A 23298-nucleotide genomic window follows, 5' to 3' on the forward strand; every position below is an offset into this window, starting at 1 on the left:
CTGGCCAGTTGCAAACAAGTTCTGTGAAGACTGATCACATGAGAGGAGACAACCAAATGATATGCTGAGAACAATGTTACCTCCTCTTTAATTTTTAAAGGAATTTCTTTTTCAAGAGCTAACAAAACCACTGGGGGAAACGGGGGGGGGGGGGGGGGGGGGGGGGGCGGGAGGGAAGAAGTTGCAAACCTATGGTATTTACATCTGTTGTTCTTGCCAATCCTGAAAAAAGTTCCTGAAAGAAACAGTCACTACAAAGCCTAGCTCAGCTGTACAGTCTACTGGAAGGGAAGAGAATTTAACTTCGGTTATTACTCTTAGTGAAGTACTGTCATCTGATTTCTAGTGCATTTTCACATATCAATTACAAAAGCAACTCGCATAACGAGTTCTGCTCAAGCAGGACTCCTGAAGATAACTGATACAAAAAATTAATCATGCAAACCTCCACTGTAAATGTACTTCCAGCTTCTTAGACAAGATTACTTGTTCTAACAGCTTTTAAGCTTTAAAACATTTAACTGCACAAAACCTCTTGGTGACGATGCAAAGCAATCCAACCTCAGCCTATGCCAATAATGATTCTTTATCAAAAAAGAAATATTTATGTATACTGTCAGCAGTAAAAGTAGGCCAAACACCAACTTAGCCGGAGTGACTTTAATTCCCACATTGTTAAAATAAACTATGATGCCATGTCTTACATTAGTAGTTGAACAAGTGAGTGCTGTTAGAAGTTTTCATAGGACTTGAGAAAAGGCTTATGTGCTCAAAAACCTGTCTGACCATTCTTTTGGTCAGAGGTCAGACAGAAAAAAATGCTACCACTCCTTACAAATTGTGTCTGGCCTCAGTTGTATATGTACAGGCATCTTTAGCTGTGGTATAGTAACGCTCAACTTGTGAATGGCAACTGAAGTTTGAGGGTCTGGTGTTTTCCTCATTTATTTATTAAGTAGCAGGCCAGAAGGAAATAAGAACTGGTATTTCTAAGAACAATCTTTAGCCACTTCACAGTTCAATTACTCCCCCCCCCCCCCCCCCTTCATGCTCTACCTAAACATGTATCTTACAATTGCATTCCTTCTTGCAAATTTCTTTCAATCCCAGATGAGATTATTATGGGGAAAGTATCAGAACAATATACAGTATGAATGTATTTAAAGATTACTCCCTTCATATAAGTTTAAAAAATGTGTACACAAACATCCTTATCTTCAGAAGACTAAGTTTACAGTTAACCTTGTTCATCTCATTCTGGAAAAAAAAAAATGTATCAAAAGATGGAACCATGAGCATACCAATGAACTCATTATAGGAGTCTACAGCCAAATGGGATAGTCACAGGGCTCTAATTAGTGACCTGGCACAAAGGATTTCTTTGATGTCTGTCCAAAGCAAAAGAAGCTGGCTTGAGAAAGGATTACTTGGTGGCTCAGTCACCTTAGTTCCTGTGCACAAAGAACTTCATACCAAGCAGGTATGATCAGATGGATTGCTCTAGGTATGTGAAACTTGAGGACACACACAAACAGAAATAGATAACCGCAGCTACTACTACAGTCAGGCTATTTTGTGGCATCTTAGATAATCCAAAGGACTTTCGACAGTCTAAAGTTGAATTTTTAATTTATTTTTTCCAAGATGGGAAACCATAACCGAGTAAAAATCACAATGAAGAATTTATCTAAGTTGCCTTTCAGAATTAACTTAGACCAAGGTTTTGCTAATATAAACACTACTCAAAAGCCTCTGTAGTCAGGCAGATTGAGGCTCCTACAATCTATGGGCTAATGAGTATTTTACCACATAGACAATAACATCACTGTGAACAGACAGTTTGCAGGAAGATCTGGGCTCCGTGGTATGAATACGTTTGGTTTTTTTTCCCTTGAAAAGAATCAGTAAGTCAAGCCTGAGCAGCCAGAGAATGGAAAGGCTCTTGCTCAATAAACAATCCCTGTTTCAAGTATCAGCACCAACAGAGGCAGCAACTGGAACAGGAGGGACGGGGTCAAGCTCAAGAGGAAGGCACAGTCTACACCTCCAGCCTTTCCCAAACTTGAGGCATCTCAAGTAACAGACTCTCAGAAGCCTGTCCGTTTTCTGCCACCAGCAAACAGGCGTGAAACCTTTTAACAGGGCACTGAGTATGTCTTCAGTACAAATCCAGATGAATACCCAAGAGGCAGAGTGATGAACAGTTAAGTTACAAGGGCCCACCAACGCACAATTCTTTTGTTCATCATGTCAGCAGCACAAAAATTACAAATAAGTCTGTCAGACTACAGAATCCTATGAATGAAGTCAGATAATCCTGCACATACGGAAGACTGGAGCAATAAAGTGTACTATGGGAAGGAAGCAATACCCATGATAACTGTGGCCAGCAGCACATGAGCCATGTCTGTCTATTTCTAAGTTTGCACAAGCCCAGTTGTGTAATATAATCAGAAATTCAAGGCATGGAGTGACAGGTGACTGCTGCTATGAATTGCTATGTTAACTCAAGAGATCAACAGACAGCAGGGTTCAAAACCCTGCTGATTTCCCATGATGTCAGAAAAACTGACCCTCCCTTTTCTCCCTCCAGTTTGTTTTTCCTGAAGTGTATAGGAAGTTACACAGAACGCTACGTTAAAAGAATACTTAGATTTTGAATTAGTCCCTTCTGTCTAGGTGGCATTTTCCACTTGGACTGGGTGCTCTACACACTTCACTCAATACATAGAGCTCACAGCGTTCAATTAACAATTACGATGTTGCCATCATTGTTCAGGGCCTTGCAGCTCCCCATACAGTCCTCAAGACCCAGCTCCCATACTGACAAGTTCATGTAAGAGTGTTCCACAATATTTTCCACATCTCTTTGCATAAGACAGTGTGGTAGTCAAGTCATGAAACACTGGTGATCAAGATATGGGGTCTCAAGCTCCAAAACAGTCACCAACTTTGCATCCCCAAACGATCGGCTTCTCGGGGCACCTAGTGTTTATAGTGGATTTCATATAATGTAAGTGTAACTCCCACTGCACTGAGCTTTAAGGAAGGCCCTTGATGTCTGTCCCACTTCTGGGAAGAAAAATAAATTAAAAAAAAAATCAAGCCCAATTTCAAGTAAAGCATACATAAAGTGCAGACAACTAACTGCCACCTACAAAAGAAATAGTTCAGGCACCTTGTTTCACACCCCACAGCAAAAAGTGCAGACACTGAAGTAATTTATTAGGACACTAACTGTTTACCTTTATCACAGCCATCTTCTTCCCCAACTCCCACATTTCACTGCATACCTTCAAATTCTTCAATATGTGCGATAAGGATCTTTCAAGTACCTACTCTTCTGGCCTTGGAAATAAAATATATACCTCAAGGTAGAAACAGAGCCAGAGCATTTACTCGTCTGGCCTAGTACCCTTTTTTCCAGAAAGGAGAAGGAACTGGTGTTGCCCAACAAGCATCAATCCAACAGCCATATGCTGTCACCTCCTCCACTTACAGATATGCAAGTTCTTTAGGCACAAGTCAAAGAGCTAAAAGCATGCCTCTAAATGAGGAAAAAAACTCTGCAACACAAGTGCTACTTTGTCATTGTCAAAGCAACCTGTGAGGGGTAACCTAAATTGGGATGTGCTTTTGGGTGCTGGGTGAGGCTGGATTAGTTATTTACAGTAGTACCCATGTCTCAAATTCTACATGTCAAAAATAACTTCAGGAAAGCATCAAATAAATTAGGAAGAATTAGTTATTGTTATCCAAGAGGCATTGGAGACAATTGTTTCAGACTTGCAATCTTGCCAGAAACTCACTAATGGCTGGAAACCATACCATATAATTCTTTAATAGCTACTTTTTTCTAACAAATTTAATACAACATTCAAAGTTGTAATGTTCTAGGAACACTGAATACTCACAATGTAAGATAGTTTGGATCTAAAGGAAAAATATTCACAGTACCAGCAACAACCACGAAATGTTAAATTATTTACCAACTTATCAAAGAGATGACTACAATAAAATACACTGCTAAGTGTCTGAGTACTGAGATTATTAAGGCTCTTCAATTGTGTCATCAAAAATCTTTGGTGAACACTTTGGAGCTGTTAATTGTATAGAGATAAGCTGTAGATAAATCTGAATGGTTGATCATAGTGACAACTTCAAAAAGCTGCTTGAACTTCACTTAAATTAACAGCCTAGCTACAGCTAAGAACAGTCACAGAAGACACCTGGATTTCCAGAGCACTTTACCCTAAATCAAGCAGCACAGTCCTTCAAATCAGCATTCTCATTTCACCCACAGCAGCTGGTTTTGAAGTTCTAACTACATGGTCTCTCTCCATGCAAACCTTCCCAGTCCCACAGTGGTTTGAACAACGTAAGTGAGAACCGAATGACATACAACAAAAGCCCCAAACACATAAAATGCCTATATGCAATCCAAAAATCCCAGATCAAGTGAGACAGATTGAGAGAGGATGTTTTCTTCTCACTGAAAGAGCAGCTCATGAACTACTGACCACATAGTTGGATTTCACAAGACTTTTCCCCACTGGGAAGGCAGGTTATTTGATGCACTAGCAATGTGCTTGGGTTCATCTGTAGTAGAACCAGCCCTCTGAAATGTTGTGTTTTCAGCAACGTTATAATGCTATAGCTGAGAAGGGATGTGCAGAGAAGGAGAAAAGGGGTTTTCACTGTATTTTTCATTCTCTTATGATACACTAAGGAAGGCCTGAAAAGATTTTTGTACAACCTCTTCACCCCCCCCCCCCCATCCCCAAAAACAGCTGCTAAAATTTGACAAATCATGGCTCTAACTACTGGCAAATATAAGCAACAGACACACATAAAAACCAATGTCAAAACTAGTTAATCAGCAATGAAGACAGGGAGAAACCTAAATCCTTTGGTGTTTCTGATGCTTTTAAAGTTTTTCTCTATTCAGGGAACCACTTCAATAAACAATTTCAATACACATTCCCTTTTGAACTATACTGTACAAGGAAAAAAAAATATTTTATTCCACTCACCTATCCTGAACTGTATTGTATTGTTCCAACATTTCAAGTCAGTAACCAAATTTTCATCAAGGCCCACACATGGAAAATTTCAACTCCAAACAGCAAATACTTCAGAAGACAAGGAATGGGTGAAACTAGCATTCCAACACAAGTTTCTGTCACTCTACCATTCACTCCACCTTGAATTTATGTATTTTTAATTACTATTTAAGCACAAATAAGCCAAGGCACAGCAGAACACAATTTCCCTTCAAACAGCATGTTATAGATGGGTCTATGACACAAAGGCCACAAACCACTGACAGCTAGAACAAGATAAAGAACTGTGAAAGATTTTCAAAATACCTACTAAGCCTGATTATAAAAAAAACAAATACACGTTCATATACTTTGAATCTTCACGTGAAATGCTTTATACCGAAGTGGTATGTGCTTTCATGGAGTACTCAATGTAATGACCATATAGAACATATTCTTTTGAATGGCACTGTTCCAATAGAAGTAAAATTTCAATGAAGAACCTTCTTTGATACTGTCCGAGAAATTGTGCACAACTCATCCAACAAATAGATTTCACAGTCATATATACAGATCATAAACTTAACTGGCTTCTACATTTACCACTAATCCTAACAGAGTTAAACAAATACCTTTTGTATTTTCTTTGGATCTTTCTGTGAGTTTTCTCTGAGAGGTACTTTTCCAAACAACTTCCATCCTACATCATTTTGTTTTTCAAATCTTGCACTTTGCTTTCTGGTAAACAAATTCCTACAAAAAAAAAAGTTTGATTAAGAAAAAGGGTTGATTAATTATAATAAACAGAAGGATAGACAATTTGCTAACTTTATGTATCACAATCACATATTCCAACTCCTCTTGTGGTTGTGCTGGCAGGCACTGTTTCCCATCCTCAAGAGGTACACCATGCAGTATTATCACCATACTAGGCAATGGACTTGGTTAAATAAGAATTTTTAGTAGATTAAAAAAAGTTCATTTGTAACTTTCTAAAAGCAACCTTCTTTTTCAGCCTCCCTCTAGATCATTCAGCCTCATTCTTTTAAAGTAAGTCGAAGACACTAAATCTCTTGCTGCATAAACATTCTCCACCTGCCTGTTACAACACACTACTACCAAAAAAAAAAAAATCACAAAAAAGTTGCAGGCATAGTAGCCATTTACTGTATTTGATCTGCTTTCATAAAAGACTACTTTTCCTGAATAACCTTAAAAGCAGCTATCAAAACACATTAATTCTGAGGTCCCTCTCAAATGTCTCAAATTAACCAGCTTAAATACTGTAATAACAGTCATCAAGCTAGACATAAAGCCACTGAAAATGAAATTATTTTTATTGACATTGCTAGTTTTTAATCATAAAGCAATATGCCAGACTTATGTCTTCTCACCACAACTATGTTTTTCCAAAACTGGACATACAGTACAGACCAGTCCTCATGCTTTTGGTAGCACTCAGCTCCTCCAAGAGCACAACAGATATTCTACACCCGTGGCATGTCTAGATTATTAAAGTAACAGATTTTCTTTTGCCCTACTGTCTAGTTCAGCGAATATTCAAACATGTCCAGGTTAGCTCAATTATTTACACACCTTGTGGTAGGTTTTTCTGGGAACTTGACAATAGGCTTTTGCTCCCTCATTTAAAAGATAAAAAAATTCCACTGAGACAAAAGCATTTTTGCTACTTCAAAGAGCAGGCAGCTATAGCACCTTCATACCACGGATGCTTCCAGTCTGGCATTACTGATTTTCCTTACTTACAGTTACTACCTTAATGCCCAGTGGGTTGACCCACCAAGTACAGATTGCTTCTTATTCATAAAGTGCAGCAGTTTGGGAAATAAAACTATATTGAGCTTCATGTTCTAAAAAGACTGAATATACATCTGCAATAGGAACAACCTGGACAACTAAAAAGTTATTTTTCCTGGCCACTTTGGATCAGCTAACATGAACAATATCATAAATACAGCAGAGATAGCATTGCTTGGAATACAGGAGAAATGTTTAATACGAGAAAAACAATTGAAGCACAAACGTCAGAGTACGCTGGAACGTATTATATAAGGTTAACAGGGTGCACTGCCATCCTTAAATATGCATATATTTACACAAATGATCACATGCTTCTATATCACAAGGGTACGGTTACCTTGAAACCCAAACCACTAACAGATTATCATATTAATAAGATAAGAACAAAGTGTTTTGGTACAGAAATCACACGAGTCAGTAACAACTGATGTCAAAGCTAAGCAGTAACTGCACTTCTACAAACCCCTTTCAGCTCTCCCCTACCTCACCTCACATAAAAAATCGTATAAAGATGTGGGGGAAATAACTGTAGGGAAAGCATTAAAGAACAGTATGGAAAACATAGAAACATACTGCCATGTTTTCCCTCTTTCCACTTTTTTCAAAGCATGAAATTATAACTCTACAGCTAAACTACTGGATCAAAACCAAAGATTTGCTTTGTCTCTATAACTAACATACTCTATTTCAGTGTTACGAAGCTCTCCTGTAGCTCATCATTACAGCTGTAATGCTACTTAAGAGATTTATAAGCTAACTAGAGCATTAATCAACAAGTTCAACTACACTGCTACCACTACAACTGCTAGTGCTTGGGAAAGAGACCATCATAAAAACAACTTCCATAAAAGATATCTCAGTTGAATTTGCTTTCTTTTCACCAGCAATTCCTTCACCTTGGCAATAGAAAGAATCCGTTCTGTCTGAGCATTTAATACCCTGAAGGGCTTCTGCATGTAATTATCTTCTTACCCCTGCCCAAGTTCATAACATGTATGTAAGACAGCCTGAGATGATGGATTTATAGGATCATTTAAGACAGCTACCAGGGAAATAAAATGTAAAGACAGACAGACATGAGATTACTTTTTATATGTATGTTTAGTTAATTTAAAATGGAGAAATATCAAGCACGTTCTATAAAATATCTAGGAATAAAAAGGAAAACATGACAGGAATAACATCATCAAAACCACTGCAGGTAAACAGGATACGCAACGCAAGACAGGCTGGCTGTTCTTGCAAAAGGTTGTTACTACTTCAGAAGCAAGCAAACTGAATTCCAGACTACATACTGTCTTCAGAGAAAACAAGAACTTCTAGCATCAGGGACACCTCAAAGAGCCCCACAAGGAGGCACACCTGTGTGACAGTTCCATGCACATTCAAATCCTCTTTTGCAAAGTAAAAGGCTTTCAACACAGTTCATTAGCGCTGCAATAACATGAAAATTACAGGAAAACAGGCAATTTTCTCTCCCTATCTATCCACATGAGAGGTTCCTAGCACAGGTATATACAAGCAACAATCCCCCCAATCTCCTCTGAGGGATTTTAAGAGCGGCAGTAGGTCTTTAACCTCAGAGCAAAATAAAGATTAATCGGAATGATAAAGTATAATAGCTCTCTGCTGCAAGTGCCTGCGTAAGATGAACTAAATCTGAAAAGTCAATCTCACATACTTGCTTTCAGTTCATTTCCACAATCCTAACTGTTTTCCCTTTAGAGGGAGCATCATAATAAGTAAACTGTTCTACAGCTTATCTAGCAGATGGCACAGCACTTGCTCAGCTCACTTTTCTGTCCACGTGATTTCCACTGTACATTCTAGGGCACCAGGCATCTCTTCCTCTCTTTGTACTATGTCAGGGATTTCCAGTTCACTTTTTTTTTTTACTTTAAAATACACATTCAACTGAAAGCACCAAGCATGGTCAACATACAATTCCCATTCTGTACAGAGCAATTTGCTCTCCTTTTCCTCTTTTTCCCTGCTCTCTGTGCCTAAGTCCTGGTGTTTTGCTGGTGTCCACACTCTTTATGCACTCCAAAAAGCCTCAAAACTCCCAAAAGGCATAACGTTATCAGAAGCCACAAATTGGCACAATCAGATGTAGAATCACAAACTACAACCTGTTCTTGCTTTGACTGAGGACACACAACATTGTTAAACCCTGATCTGCCTGGACTGGAACAAGCCAGAGGTAAACCACATGACCATTGGGCTGGCATGGAAGGAGCAGAAGAGATGCTGCTCCCTTTGCACCTAGTTTCAGACAACTTAAGGAAAAAAAATACTATGGAATGTTCTCTGGTCCGATTTCTGCAGAGCTTTGCAATAAATCAGGACAACGCCACAGGGTCCTGATAAAGCCACTACTTGAGACTTCTGGACTGAAAGTAGACCCTCAAAATGCAACTCCCTTAGAAAGAAGTAATGATTTCTGCCATATATGTATCAGAGCAAATAATTTATAGGAAAAGCTTTCATTTTTCTGCTGGCACAGCACAAAAAGGAATTCCTTTCCTCCCATGCTTACACAGCTCCCTAGGATTTTCAAGAAAAGCACTAAGCAGTCTCACTTCTGAGCAAATAATTCACAAAAAAATTCCACTCTACAGGTAACTTAAGGAGATCTTACCTAATGGAAAATACAGGTTAACAAGGAGGAAAAATTCTCTATTTGAAAAACAAACCAACCAACCAACCTTTACTCTAAAGACAACCTATGGTAAAAGATCTCAAAGTTTAATTACAAGTGTTTTAAGATAGAAAAATTAATTTGAGATCTTGAATGTAAGAAGGGTTGACATGCCTGGAAAGAAAAGATCACATGCTGATCATTATCTCAGTCTCATTGTCCTCTTCACAACCATTAGAGCACATCATGCTGATTTACAACAGGGATATTAACAGGAATATCTGACATGATACATCATGTCTGCAGTATCATTAGTGTGGAGCCATTAAAGTGTCATGGGTTACATTTGCATTCCTATTGAATATGTTAACTACTTTACACTAAGTATCTGCAGCTGCTTATTTTAGGAAAACTAAGCACAGAAGTTAAACTGAGATAACATTTCAAATAGAAAATTACTTTTGCACAGTCCCCTAAAAACAATATTTGGCACCAAACAGCTGTTTAACCTTGTTATTTTAATTGAGCTGTGGAGAGGAATTACCTGCCTGAAGAGAATTTAATTCTAACTCCAGAGTTAATGTTTACATACATACAAACAGCATCCTCTGATACAGGAGAGAGACCTAACAGTCTTTTGCTTGAACACACACATTCTGCACCATTACTGTATACTGATCAGCCCAACTGCCTTTTTTGTGGGGAAGAGAGGAAGTTAATATCAACAGATAAGTTCAGCAGTGTCAGGAAAACCTTATTTTTTTAATAAAACTTAAGAACCACTTCATTTTGGTTCTATAAGCACTGCTAAGATAAACTTACTGAAGTTGTCATATATACATACTGCACATTCATATATTGCCAGTATTTATGAAGCCCTGTGTGCTGTCACAGTCAGGCTGAAGCCTCAATCAAATAAAAAAAATAAAATAAAAAAAATATTAGAACCACATCAACAACAAGTAATCAAGCCAAACCTATCCATATGGCATCTATTACAGCTTTTTCAAGCTTATGCTTTTAAACAAAGTCCCACATCACCACAGAAGCAGAAAGTTTATCTAGTTCAGTCCAATTATCTTTTTAGAAAGACAGGAAGTCTATAACCCAACTGCCAGCAACTACTGCTGTGTGATGAGTTCACAGCGCCACTCCACAAGCGTTCAGGTATTCACTTTTTCCACATTTCAGCTGTGGTTTGTCCCAAGCAAGGTTAGCCACTTACGTGAATCACCTCTCAAAAGGTCATCCCTTCCCACCACTCCTCCCAGTTCAGTATACAAACCTATCCACTAAAAGGAGCAGAGACATGGCTGCCATGGCTTCTGCTGCCAGTTTAGTCCAGATCTTAAAAGTCAGCTGGAAACCTCCTCCCTGAAAAGTCTCTAAGTCTTCTCTAGCCAGGTAGGCTCAATACCGTGCCCCTTGAGATATCTCTGAAGTTTGGTAACACCAGAGTCAAGGAACTGTTTCTCTGGCACATGTCACTCGAACAACAGGAAAAAAAGGATGGGCCTCAACACAGTAGCTGTCAGAGGGTGGAACTGAGCAAGGAGGACACATGTATACCCACTGATGCCTGTTGGTGCACACACACACCCTACACCTGGACTTCCAGGCAACACACAGTATTTCCCCCCCCCCCAGAACTCCCAAGATATACCAGCTGTCCGCAATAAAAAGGTACAGGAGCTCAGGACTTTGGAATTGTCACGATTAGAGTATTTGGGTTCTCCAGAAAATCCGAAATTGATGATTTTTAATTATTTTGATGTTACTATTTTGACATGGCTCCTTAGACAAAGTTCCAAAGACCGCAGTATGTGAACTACGGGGATGCAGCATGGAATGATAGTTGTGAGCAAAACAAAAGTGAGATGGTATACGCTGCTCTGTGGTAGACTATTTTAACACTGACCAAGCACAGAGATTATATTTGCAAATAAATGGGTTCCTCACTCTTAAGAAGACAGTTGCTGTGAAGAAACATGCATGAGAATTAACTAGAAAATAATCCAACTCATGCACAGACTGATGCAATTTTTTACCTGCATTTACCCAAAACGAATTTGCAATTGCAAGTAAATTTGTTACAAGTGTTAAAAACACATACAACATTTCCTGCTCTCACACTGCATGCTCTCTCAAGATGCATGCTCACATTCAAATTTTAATTAGTCTTTCAATTAAGAAGGTTATTTTCAGAAGACAAAACAATTAGAATAGTCACGCAAATTAACAACTGGAAGGACTTACCAGTCTCATGAGTAGAGCAGATGAAAAATAAGGGCAGTGGAGAACGTTCAAAAGGTTCAGATTTGGTAGAACAAAATTATCTTGAAAAACAATTTCAAGTGAATATCAGACTCGCATGTATTCTTAAGAGGCAGGAAAGAAACAGAGGCAAGTCAAAGTTCATTTCAGCTGCTTCTGGAAGAAGATTCTGAAATTTCCTGATAACTCTGAACTACATGAAGAGAGAGCACTAAGGTCTTGAGCCCCTCAGTCTCTGCAAAGGTAGTCATACTGGACTGTATAACGGACTTTAGATAAAGAGTCTGACAGTAAGCAGATACCAATCTTAAGAACTAGGTAAACCCTTTGTCAAGCACATAAGCACAGCATAAGAGATGTCTCCACAGACATTATTCCTCAAGGCATCCAGAAACCTACACTGAAACAGGACATTTCAAGTAACATATAGCACCTATTAAGCAAAAATATATTAAGAGAAATTTTATTAATTATTTGCTGCATTGTGAGCAAAAGTGTCCAGCCACCTTACCTGGCATGGTACAAATTCAATTAACACTTTCTCACACCATTATGGAATTGAGGCAAAAGGCATAACAACATCATTATCTTCTCATCCTCCAATGACCTTTTGTATTCTGTACTAACCATAACCTTCACAACTTACCCTTGATAAAGAGAAGAAAGATTCTCACCTCTAGATGTTCCAAATTTGCACTCTAGCCACTTAATTTCCAGAGGCACAGAAAAGAAACCCTGAAAAATCAGCAACATATTCTATCACAGCAATTTTGGTTACCCGATTAGTGGAGGAATAAGACACATAAATCATGACGACTAGGGAACTGACAAACTTGAGAAGAAATTCTTGTCAGAAGACCTACCAAAATCTCCTGAAGAGCCCTAAATCTACATTCTCCACAGGTGAAAGCCAACAGTTGGTACCCATGACCAGATAACACTGGTCTCTAGAAATAATTCACTAGATACAGTGATTGCCAGTTCTTGCATTCCCCCCCTCCCAACCCCAGACCACATCTCAGTCAACCTATACTTCCATTAAAACAACCCCAACAAAACAACAAAAACCCCCACCCAAAATCAAACCAAAACAAAAAAAACCCAAACCAAAACAACACAACAGAACAAAATATCGTCAAAAAGGCCAAGTATTTTGGCTATGGTGAAGAACTTTCATCAACAAGTCAAAAGTTACGCTTTGAATAAAATTCCAAAATCACATATAAAAGCCGGGTTTGCAGAATTTTATCTCAGAGATTGCCAAAGGTCAAGGTAAAGGAAGAACAATGCTTGGTTTATGGATAAACAAATCCAACAGAAGTAGAGCCAGACGGCCTAGAAGTTGGCCTACCTATGAGAGAGGCAACTAATGACAAATTATCTTTTATAAATCCCTATCACATTTTATAAACAAAGTTTTCCAGCCACTGACATTCCAGTATGTTCAGTAAGAACAAAGAATAATGACACTTTACAATGTAACAGATACTTGCAGGTCTGAAAAAAATTTCCACAGTTGAGGGAGACAGAAATAAAAGTTAGCAGTACAGGACATCTGAAAGCTTGCAATAGTGTAACTTTGAAATCTCTCTTTAGATTTCTGGGAAAAAAAGCAGCAGGGTTTGACAAACCACTTATCAAGACTACAATGCTCTGTATTTACCTTTTTTTCCTTAGAGGGTAGCCCTCATTTCAGAGGCGAACAAAGCAGAGCTGCCTGTGCTGAAGTATCAAAGACATGAAAAGATGAATCGGACAGTAACCCTGAATGTTCAGCAGTCAGGACTGGTTGTAGCAAATCAAGAACTATTTTGCATGTGGATAATGGACAGTGCTAGCCTACCACGCTAATGCTGCAGAATTCTCAGAAACAGGACTTTCAGCAAGTTAAGACTCTCATACAAAAAGCAACATTTGAGCCCAAGTTCAAACCGTTAGACAGAGTCGACCAGCTATACATAATGGTACTTTTCTAGGTGGCAAAATTCCCGGTTATCCCAATGTTATCAGAAAAACCTAAAATTCTATTCCCAGTCTGAAAGCAGATTTCTTCATTGATCTGAAGTACTACTACCACACAAATCAAAAATGGAATGAATACCTAAGCAAGAAGCTGAACCTGAGTCAGCAGTAAGACCTTGCAGCAATAAAGATTAAACATGGACTGGGTTGTATTAGCAAGATCAAGAGGAAAAAAATCATTAAAAGCTCTACCTGGTACCCATGAGACTACATCTATATCCAGTTTGGGGCCCCTGGACTAAAATAAAGAAAGAACAAAAACTAGAGGAAGTCCAGTGGATGACCACTATGATGGCTGGGTGCTGAGGCCTACGATACAAGCAGGGACACTAAGAGAGGTGGTTTCATTTAGCCTGGATGACCATTCTCAGAGATGCAAACAGAAAAAACAAGAGGCAAAGCAGCAAGCTGCAGCAAGGTAAATTCCAACTGGAAAAAAGGGGAGGGGAAAAAAAAAATCACAGTGGCAGTGGCTAAATCCTGGACCACGTAGCCTAGAGAGGCTGTGGTAACTCTGTCCTTGGATATACTCAAAATTGACTGGACAAGGTCCTGAGGAACACGATCTAGTGCTGAAGTCAGCCCTGCATTGAGCAGGACGTTACACCAGATGGCTCCAGAAGTCCCTTCCGACCTAAACTGTTTTTGTGATTGTGTACTTGCGAAAGGCTGCAGCTCACAAAGGGGAGTCCAAGCACTAAGTAAATACGTTGTCTTACCTCACGATTGTTACCAAGTTCTTGTGTTTATTTACCATAGGGTTTTATTCTTTATTATTCTTAGGTGTGGCTCAAAAACTTTTGAGGCACTTAATGACTAGGAAGAGAGGCTTAATATGGATAGCTTCTTAAAACAGCAATGTAACTAATGCCCAAATTGAGATTAACAGTTCATAAAGAAGAATTAATAGATTTTTTTTTTTCCCTGCCAGCAAACTCAACATTTATTTAACAGAACTCTGAATATCCAGATCAAGGCATAAAACCACATATTCCTGCTCCAGAAAACCCGTGGTCTCCATATACTATTTCTGTCAAACAAGTATTCATCCATACATAGAATTTTAATAACAGACCATTTCTTGTTTCAGCCTTTATAAACATGTTTAAAAACAAAAGTTAATGTTGACTCCAACTTCCCCACAGGTTACATAACACTGGGAAAAGTAGTAACACAGTATTAAAAAAAAATCAAGGAGCAAGAATTGGTATTTATTCCATCTAATTTCACCTTGCTCACTGCATTTTTCAGAATCTCTAAGCATACATAACGTATCCTCACAATGTCGACTCTGAATTAAGTACTCTTTACAGTCAGAGTAATTTTTTTTAATCACTTCTGTACTTGAAATAACTTACAACAGTTGATATTGCTGATAAGGAAAGGAGGGAACAAAAAGTCAGTTGAGCATTAAATGGTATTTTGAGCAGACAGAGAGATACAGTGTCACATGGCAGTGATTGTGCTGATATTATCCCTCTTCCCCCGTGCCAGTCCACTTCTTCTCACAGCTCCTTTTAACACAGGGAAACATCAGGAATGTTCTTACGAATTAACTGAAGATACGAAGTCCATCTAACCCACTAATTCACTAAACCTTCCTATAGACAATGAATCAGAATGAAAACTGACCTTAATTTCCTTAATCTGAATTAGTTTCCGAAGTCTTGTATACATCTACCAAAACACATGTAATTCTTACTCTTTCTGTTCAAAAGCAAGCATGTATAATGCGTAGAACTGAACAACCGCAAGCTTTCCAAAAGGCAGCCTCACACAGGAGATGAAGGAGAAGGAACAGGGGGAAAAAGCATTATAGCTGAATGCTACAAGCAATGTACAACACCCGTCTATGCTACAAATCTCATTCACTAGTTGGTGTGAGACTTTTGTAATGCTTCCCACCAGCCACTAGAAAATAAACATTTGACTTTAAATAGTAACTGGATCACATTAAGTCCTCACTTACTGCCTAGTTTTGTACCATTACTGAAAAAAAATCCCCAAGCTCAAAGTACTCCTGAGCAGATTTTCATTTAACTTCCATAATGAACAAATAACTTCAACAAGCCTCTTAGTTATGCTGTTGAGTAACTGAAAACAGTTTCGCACAAACAGGAGTTTAAATAAAGCAGGTTTTATCTGCAAAAGCAACTTCCCTTTATTCTAAAGGGCTGCATCTCAAATAAGATTTAGTGCAGAACTAACAGAACAGTAATTCTAAACAAAAGTTATATTATCTCACACATACAGGGAAAATAGGGATTAAAATTAACGTGGACAGTTTCAGTTCAACACCTGGTGGAGAACAGGCCACATGACAATGTTCAAAACTTGACACAGTGAATTAAAGGACAGGAATTCTGAAAACTGTATCATTCAGTTGTCAACAATTTTCAACTTTTATCAAAATAAAAAGTCTGTTTTCTTTGTAAAACTCCAACTTTGCACCTATGGAAGACTTGCTTTGAGAAAGAATGTTTATTTCAGAAAAATTCTGCAACTTTTCTTTTGTTCTACACAGAGACGTGATAGTAAGTACAGATGAGGGGAGGACCACTAGTCTTTCATTTCAAGTAGACAGAAAGTAGCTTTCAAATAAGTAGTATTCAAAACCATATTGCGAAGACTAAAGCACTCATCAGATGAGTATACCTGAATGCCTCATGGGCTGCTGAAATACTGTTTCTGGCACCATCTGTTAATACAGAACCTCGGTGCCTGTGCTGCTTCTCACACCACTGAAACATAAGCTCATTTGCCTTCCTCTCTCCCCAACCCTTTTAAGTGCCCGTTACTGACAACAATTAGCTCAAAATGCACCTAGATAAAGTAGTGGGGAGGGACGAAACTGCCACCAAATTCCTCTTTTTCCCTCCAACAGGGGAGTGAATCCTGGCGGGTCAGGCAACCGCAGCACTGGGGAGCCCGGCCTGCCCGCAGGGCAGTGAAGCAGCCTGTGCTGGGTGTCCCTGCGAGTTCCCTCCGTCAGAGGCTGGGTGTCTGGAGTCCTTCCTCCCAGCTTCTGGACAACTCCACCTGCAGCTCAGCTACTTGTTGTTCATCTGTGGTTAAAAGCAGCGCACTCATATCCTCCCCCACAGCACATCCAGCTCTTTCTGTCCCTCCTCCTACACACTTCAGTCCTGTTCTCAGACTCTCTCCTCCTGAACAGCCTATACTCCAATAGCCTTCATTTAACATAAAACATGCACAGAAGAGGAGACATCATATATAAAGTTTAATATCTCAGATTACTCAATCGTAATTATTTTAGTCATCCTTTACCTTCCCTTCTATGGGCAGTGAATCCCCTTTTTGGAGAGATGACAGTGGGAAATCAACAGTATAATCCTCCTTGTTATTCTATCTTCCTGTTAACATCAAAATTAGAGAAGTACAGTAAGAGGACAATTAGAGTACAATTAAGAAGTACAATAAGAGTACAATTAGAGAAGTAAAATAAGCTGTCCTCTCATTAAAAGCAACAAATGGCATTAGGAAAGGATCCTACTCATTAACACAGGTGACATATATGGTATTGATGGACCTAATTCCTTAAGTTCAGAACTCCCAATTAAGTGCAACCAGTCACCTCAAAACATGTGTGTGTGTGTGTATGTGATATAAATGTATTAGTTACATGATTTCAGAGTTAATGCTGAAACCAGTAGTTATTACTGTGAAACCTAAGCCCTTTTGCTTCTCAGAGTACAACTACAGCCACAGTCTGGACTAGGTCTGTGCTTCTATGTATGGTACAGGATGCCAATCCTGCTTCAGAAGCTTTCTCTCAGAAATACAGAGATTCTTCGGAAACAGTAACATGTAATATTCTTCTTAAAGCCCTTTATTTCATGTGTAGTCCCTATTCTCTGCAGAAGTTTCCTGAGATCCTGCTACTTAGAACATTAGGATCAAAAACTTCTAGGAGCAGCCTGAAAAGAAAGAAGATCCAGATCCTTGGAAAAATAGACAATATCCACAGCAGTGGACTAAGTAAAGACTTAGGATTCTTGTAGCCCATTCAGCCCATTCAACAGGAATGGAACTGCATGGTTTATTATTTAACTGAACATAGTCCTAGTCTTTTTATGGTCACTCTGCACGTAACCACAAAAAGCCTCATCCTCACTGTCCAAAATGATAAATGAAAACAATAAATGAAAAGTACAACTTCTACACTAAGATCACAATGGTCCTGATTCAGCAAAGCTGTTTAAAAACCTGACCATTTAAAAAGTCTGTGTTTCAGCAGTACTGTACAGAAGCAAAGTCCAAAGGTAAAACTCATTAAGCTACCCTACTCTGGGTCACTAGGGCAAAGGGACAAGACAAGCCACCGACTCTTTAATCTCCCAGCCAATTATTTGCTCACACTATTTCTCAAATCAAGTTCCTGCATATATTCAAATTAAGGACATTAATTCAAACTCATGCTTTATGTGAAAGACCTCCGGCCTTTCAGAGCTGATACAAGTACACATGACACTTGAAAACAAACAACATGTCAGGTTTCTTTGTCAGCAGTCAGCATTACAGCTGCTTTCAGAAGCCATCATCCATTTTGATGTGCTAACCTGGAGCCTAATGAGAGCACTAGTACTCCACCTATCACAGTACCGGTGATGCCTTAAGCTCTTTCAAGAGGAAAGCTATGCGTAAACAAGCAGGAAAGCGGTCTCTTTTTCTCACTTTGGATCTTCCTGCCACACCCGAAGAGGCATGTAACAACCAGACCTTTCAGAGCCTCAAACTGCTGAAGAGTCAGCAACTGAGCCAGAGGAGCAGTCCAGGAAACTTTCTTCACCATAATGCTCAAGAAGGCAGGGCAGGGGCACTCCATTCCCAAGTACTCTTTGAAGGTGCTGGGATTGACAGGCAACGAGCCAACAGGGTTCTCCTTTCTCTGATCTTCTTTATAACTCAATTTTCAACTGCAGCCTCAAGCCAACACCAACACTTCATAACACACCACAGATACTGCCACAACTGATATGGAACACACAGCCTCATGCATAGTGCATGTCAACACATGCATACAGTCTCTCAAGGAAAAACAAATCTACAGAGTGCTAAGAAACAATTCCACATTCCGAAGAAACAATTCCACATTCCGAAGAAACAATTCCACATTCCGAAGAAACAATTCCACATTCCGAAGAAACAATTCCACATTCCAAAGCAAGTGCTTCTCTAAGCGTCTTCTCACTACTATACTTCTTGACTTACCCTTAACTGATACGTAAGCAGCTTAGGTACATGTGACCAAGTACCAGAGGCATCTAATTTTTGTCAGTATTATGTCTCCAGGCAGCTGTAAATCTTAACTGACATATGCAGAGCAAACTCGGTCTTGACAAGTTCAGAGAAACTAACACATTCTCAGATGACAGACAGGGTTCAATACAAGCACAGCTGTCATTTCAAGAAGCAAGGTTTCTCCTTTTACTAAATGTCAACAACTTGAGCAAAAACTAAGCTGCTTCATCTTCACTCTCAGTGGTTCAAACTTGTATCCCATTACCCAGAGGAGCCCTCAAATAGCTAAACTTGCAGATGAAGGCCAAGAGTCTCTGCACTGCAGCCCTACCCCACGACCATCAGGCTGCTGGAAAGCAGAAAGGCTGTGTATAAACCACTCAGGTGCTTGCTCTTCCACGTTGTACACAAGTGTGCCAGCTACTGACCAAAGCCAAAGCAATTTGGCTTTCTCCTGCCATAGTTCATCTTTGGTTTTCAAAAGGAAAGGCTTACGCACTTAACCTGCAAGACTCTGAATCTCAAGTGAAACTCCTTTCAGCACAGAGTGAAGTGCTAAGAACAAGCTCCTCTCTGGGACTTTGTTTATACCTACCACTGCAGAACTTTTTACAAACTACTTTAAGAAGCTCTCTTCTCAGCAAGCTGGTCTTCAAAGAAACTATTTCAAATGCCTTCTCCTCATCTAACACTGTACACAAGCCCTGGCACACAGCGCAGGGTGAGCTAGGTAGGAAGGCCCCTAGAAGTCAGTTACTTTCAAACAAAACACTGCAGGGCCCAAGTTTTTACTGAAGTACTTGTTTAAGCCCTGGGAATCCAAGGAGCCCACAGGAACTCCAGGGAACAGGGACTATATGGGATCATTAGAGGAAGCAAGTACAATCCTATGGACAGCAGACTGCAAATATCAACAAAAACTAGCAACAGCATGTTTTGATCCTTAACAATGTTGACAGCATAAACATAGATAGTATTCCCTGTGGCACAGAAGGACCCTCAGAAGCTCCCTGCTTGTTCAATGCCTATGAAACTCACCACTAGGTCGCACGACATAAGAGAACGGATGCGTAAAATATGGGTGCATGGTGTGCAAGTACAGACAAAAAGTGAGCAACTCTTGTTTTCAAAACAGAGCAGGAAGTGGATGTTAAAGGGAAGGATTATTAAAGGCCAGGTTACAGACAGAGCCGACAGAGCACCTGGAACTTCAAAGCTGATAACCTCGTTTGAACTTAATCCTCATATTCTCATGATGACATCACGTGGTGACCAAGGCTACCTGTTCCCCATTTAAAAGGTATTAAGGACAGCTTTTGTTCTCTGGAATTCAATGTACCTGAAAAGATTCAAGTTAAAAACCTCAGTCTAGTGAGTATCACCATTTCTGTAACACTGGCAAAACTACTAGAGACTACACTAGAACAGAATTTGGACAGATGGCTTTATTTTGTTGGATGAGAAAAGTAGAGAAGCAGTTAAACATCCTACTTTGAGCAGGGTCTCAATACACCTGTTCCACTGTGCTCCCTCCAGGGTGAAGGACAGCATTTGTTTGAGTTAGCCATTGTGCTACCAAAATGGGTAACAAAAGTTCATGCTTTGAAGTTCGGAGAAGCCTCCTGCTTCAGAATTAAGTCTGGTTCCATGGCAACAAACAGACAGAGCTCCACAAAAGCTTCAGCACCTCAAACAGGACTGATGACTGGAGTTCTGCTGCACAGTACTCTAACCTAAGAATAAAAATCAATGAAGACTTCAGCCAGTTTAGTAGATCTACAGAAACTGCTTCTCTTAAGCTCTGCAAATAAGGCAGCCTTTCAAAGAATGATGTTTGCCAATTCTCTAAGTATTTTATCAGCCTATTCATCTCATGCAAAAAAAAAGTTTACATGAGGAAAAAGAGATTAGCTGAAGCAACCACATGTTCAAAACAGGTTAGATAGAGCCAACTCTGCTTGATGTCTAAAGTTTATTTCTAGAACTGTTTCTTCAAAATACATCATACTTCAGACATTATATCCTAAAAATAAGAGACATTATGAAGGCCTTAAATAAATAAAACCCAAAAGAAACAGCAACAAACAACCCAAACCCCAAAAAGTAGACTAGTCCTCTTCCTCATTCACTGCTTTCACTGGGTATCTGCATTTATAATACCTAATCATTCACACAAGGGCCACATTTAGAAGAGGTCCTGTAACTGCTTTGAGTGGCCAGTGCTTTCATTTCAACAACTGAGTTACAAAATGTCAGATGTTCTCATTCCATACAAAAATGAAGATATACAAAACTATAACTGAGATGTGGAAAAATCATAGTAGTCACCCAAGTGTTTGGCAAGTATTTTAAGCTTCATACACCTACACTGATCAATAAAATACTCCATCACTACTAAACCACTTATGAATCCTTAGATGTCAAAGGTCTTCAATACAGGTATGGATCCTACCTATATTTACCTATTTATGAGACATGAGATTAAGGACCTTGGCCCAAATCACAAAACGCATCACTGGAGAAGCCAGAAAGAAAACCCTTGTTCAGAGGAAAAAAAAAACAACAACTTGTTCAGAACTCCTTTTACTGTAATGTTGTCCTGGTTTCAGCTGGGATAGAGTTAATTTTCTTCCCAGTACGTGGTGTAGTGCTGTGTTTTGGATTCAGTGTGAGAATAATGTTGATAACACACTGATGTTTTAGTTGTTGCTAAGCAGTGCTTACACTGGTCAAGGACTTCTCAGCTTCTCATGCTCTGCCAGGTGCACAAGAAGCTGGGAGGGGGCACAGCCCAACTGGCCAAAGGGCTATTCCACACCATATGGCGTCATGCTCAGCATATAAACTGCGAGGGGGTTGGCCAGGGGGCAACGATTGCTGCGCAGGGATGGGCTGGGCATCAGTCAGCAGGTGGTGAGCACCTGCATCACTTCCCCCCCCCCTTCCCTGGGTTTTGTCTCTCTCTCTCGTTGTTTTCCTTTTCATGACAATTTATCATCATTTTTTTTTAATTTCAATTACTAAACTGTTCTTATCTCAGCCCATGAGTTTTCTAACTTTTGCTCTTCAGATTCTCTCCCCCATCCCACTGGGGGGCGGGGGGGTGAGTGAGTGGCTGTGTGGTACTTAGTTGCCAACTGAAGCTAAACCATGACAAATGTTGAAGGAATCTTGTAAGCAGATTTAAGATGCTTCCATATATCATAAAGATAACACAGAGTAGAATTCTGAGCCTTAGACCCTAGCAATATTTGCTGACTTACTCAGAACAGAAAAAATACGTTGTTAATACCAATTTAAATTAAAATAGCAAGCTATTACCTCTTTCAAAGTAAAATATTACACAAGACCTTTCTTCTATGATCTTATTTAATCTCACTGTTAAAACACAAATATATTTTATGGAAACATTACCTGGCAAAGAAGTTCGTAAAAGGTCCCAATATTTTTCGTTTACTGTCCACATCTGCCTCTTGACAACATTCCTGCTGGCTCTGATCATTGGTCTCTTTAGTGGAATTCAGGGTAACATCCGAGAAGTGTGCCTCATCAGTCTCAAGATTCACAATTGCACTGGAACTGCTTGTGACCACAAAGTCCAAAATGTCTTCATTGCTAACTGATAAAGTTGTTGACAGTTCTGTGCTGAGACTAGAAACACTACAGACAGAGATATCATCACTTCGATTCAGAGTTTTTGAAGTTGGACTATAAAGTTTGACAGTGTCATACCCAGTTCTTGGGAAAGTAGAGGATTTTCGCACAGCATGGTCATGTTCAGAGGTCAGAGGATGTGGAGGCACATAAGACGGCAGTGTGCACGCGCTCTGAAAAGCCCGGTCAGGCACAATTTCAGGTTCTGACTGCTTTCTCTTCACGTTTAACACACTGCAGTGAACAGGCTCTGGATTTCCTACTTCTAGAGTTGGAATACCAGAATCCACTGATTTAAGGCTATGACAATCTTCTAAAGCACTGGACAGCTGGCCAGGCCCATACTCAGGCAATGAGAGAGATCTCGGGGTCCCGGAGTTCAAGTTTTGAAGGCCCTGGATACTGCTGCCCACTCTTGCATCCAGAATTCCCATGAAGCTCAAACCATTTAAGGAGTTGGATAAATTTACATCGGTTGTCTTGGCCCAACTGGTAACTGGTTAAAAAGAAAGAAAATACAAGATTATGAGTTTGAAGGAAGGTTGTGGTTTGTTCTTGGCTGTTTGTTGGGTTTTTTTAAAT

At 39.5% G+C, this 23298-nt stretch overlaps 1 protein-coding gene across 3 annotated transcripts in view; it reads right to left on the bottom strand.

Annotated features, from left to right (window-relative positions):
- TBC1D14 (TBC1 domain family member 14) overlaps window positions 1-23298 on the bottom strand; it is a 75561-nt gene that overhangs the window by 46409 nt on the left and 5854 nt on the right. For 2 of the 3 annotated variants that reach the window (XM_072861900.1, XM_072861901.1), the window contains exons 2-3: window positions 22477-23212; window positions 5675-5795 (exon numbers count right to left, since the gene is read on the bottom strand). In XM_072861900.1, the coding sequence (XP_072718001.1) occupies window positions 5675-5795; window positions 22477-23212 (857 nt within the window). Of the gene's footprint in view, window positions 1-5674; window positions 5796-22476; window positions 23213-23298 lie in introns of those variants that run through there. The other variant, XM_072861903.1, reaches the window with a different exon arrangement.

Source organism: Ciconia boyciana, chromosome 5, assembly GCF_034638445.1.
Source record: "Ciconia boyciana chromosome 5, ASM3463844v1, whole genome shotgun sequence".
In the NCBI taxonomy this organism is placed as follows: Eukaryota; Metazoa; Chordata; class Aves; order Ciconiiformes; family Ciconiidae; genus Ciconia; species Ciconia boyciana.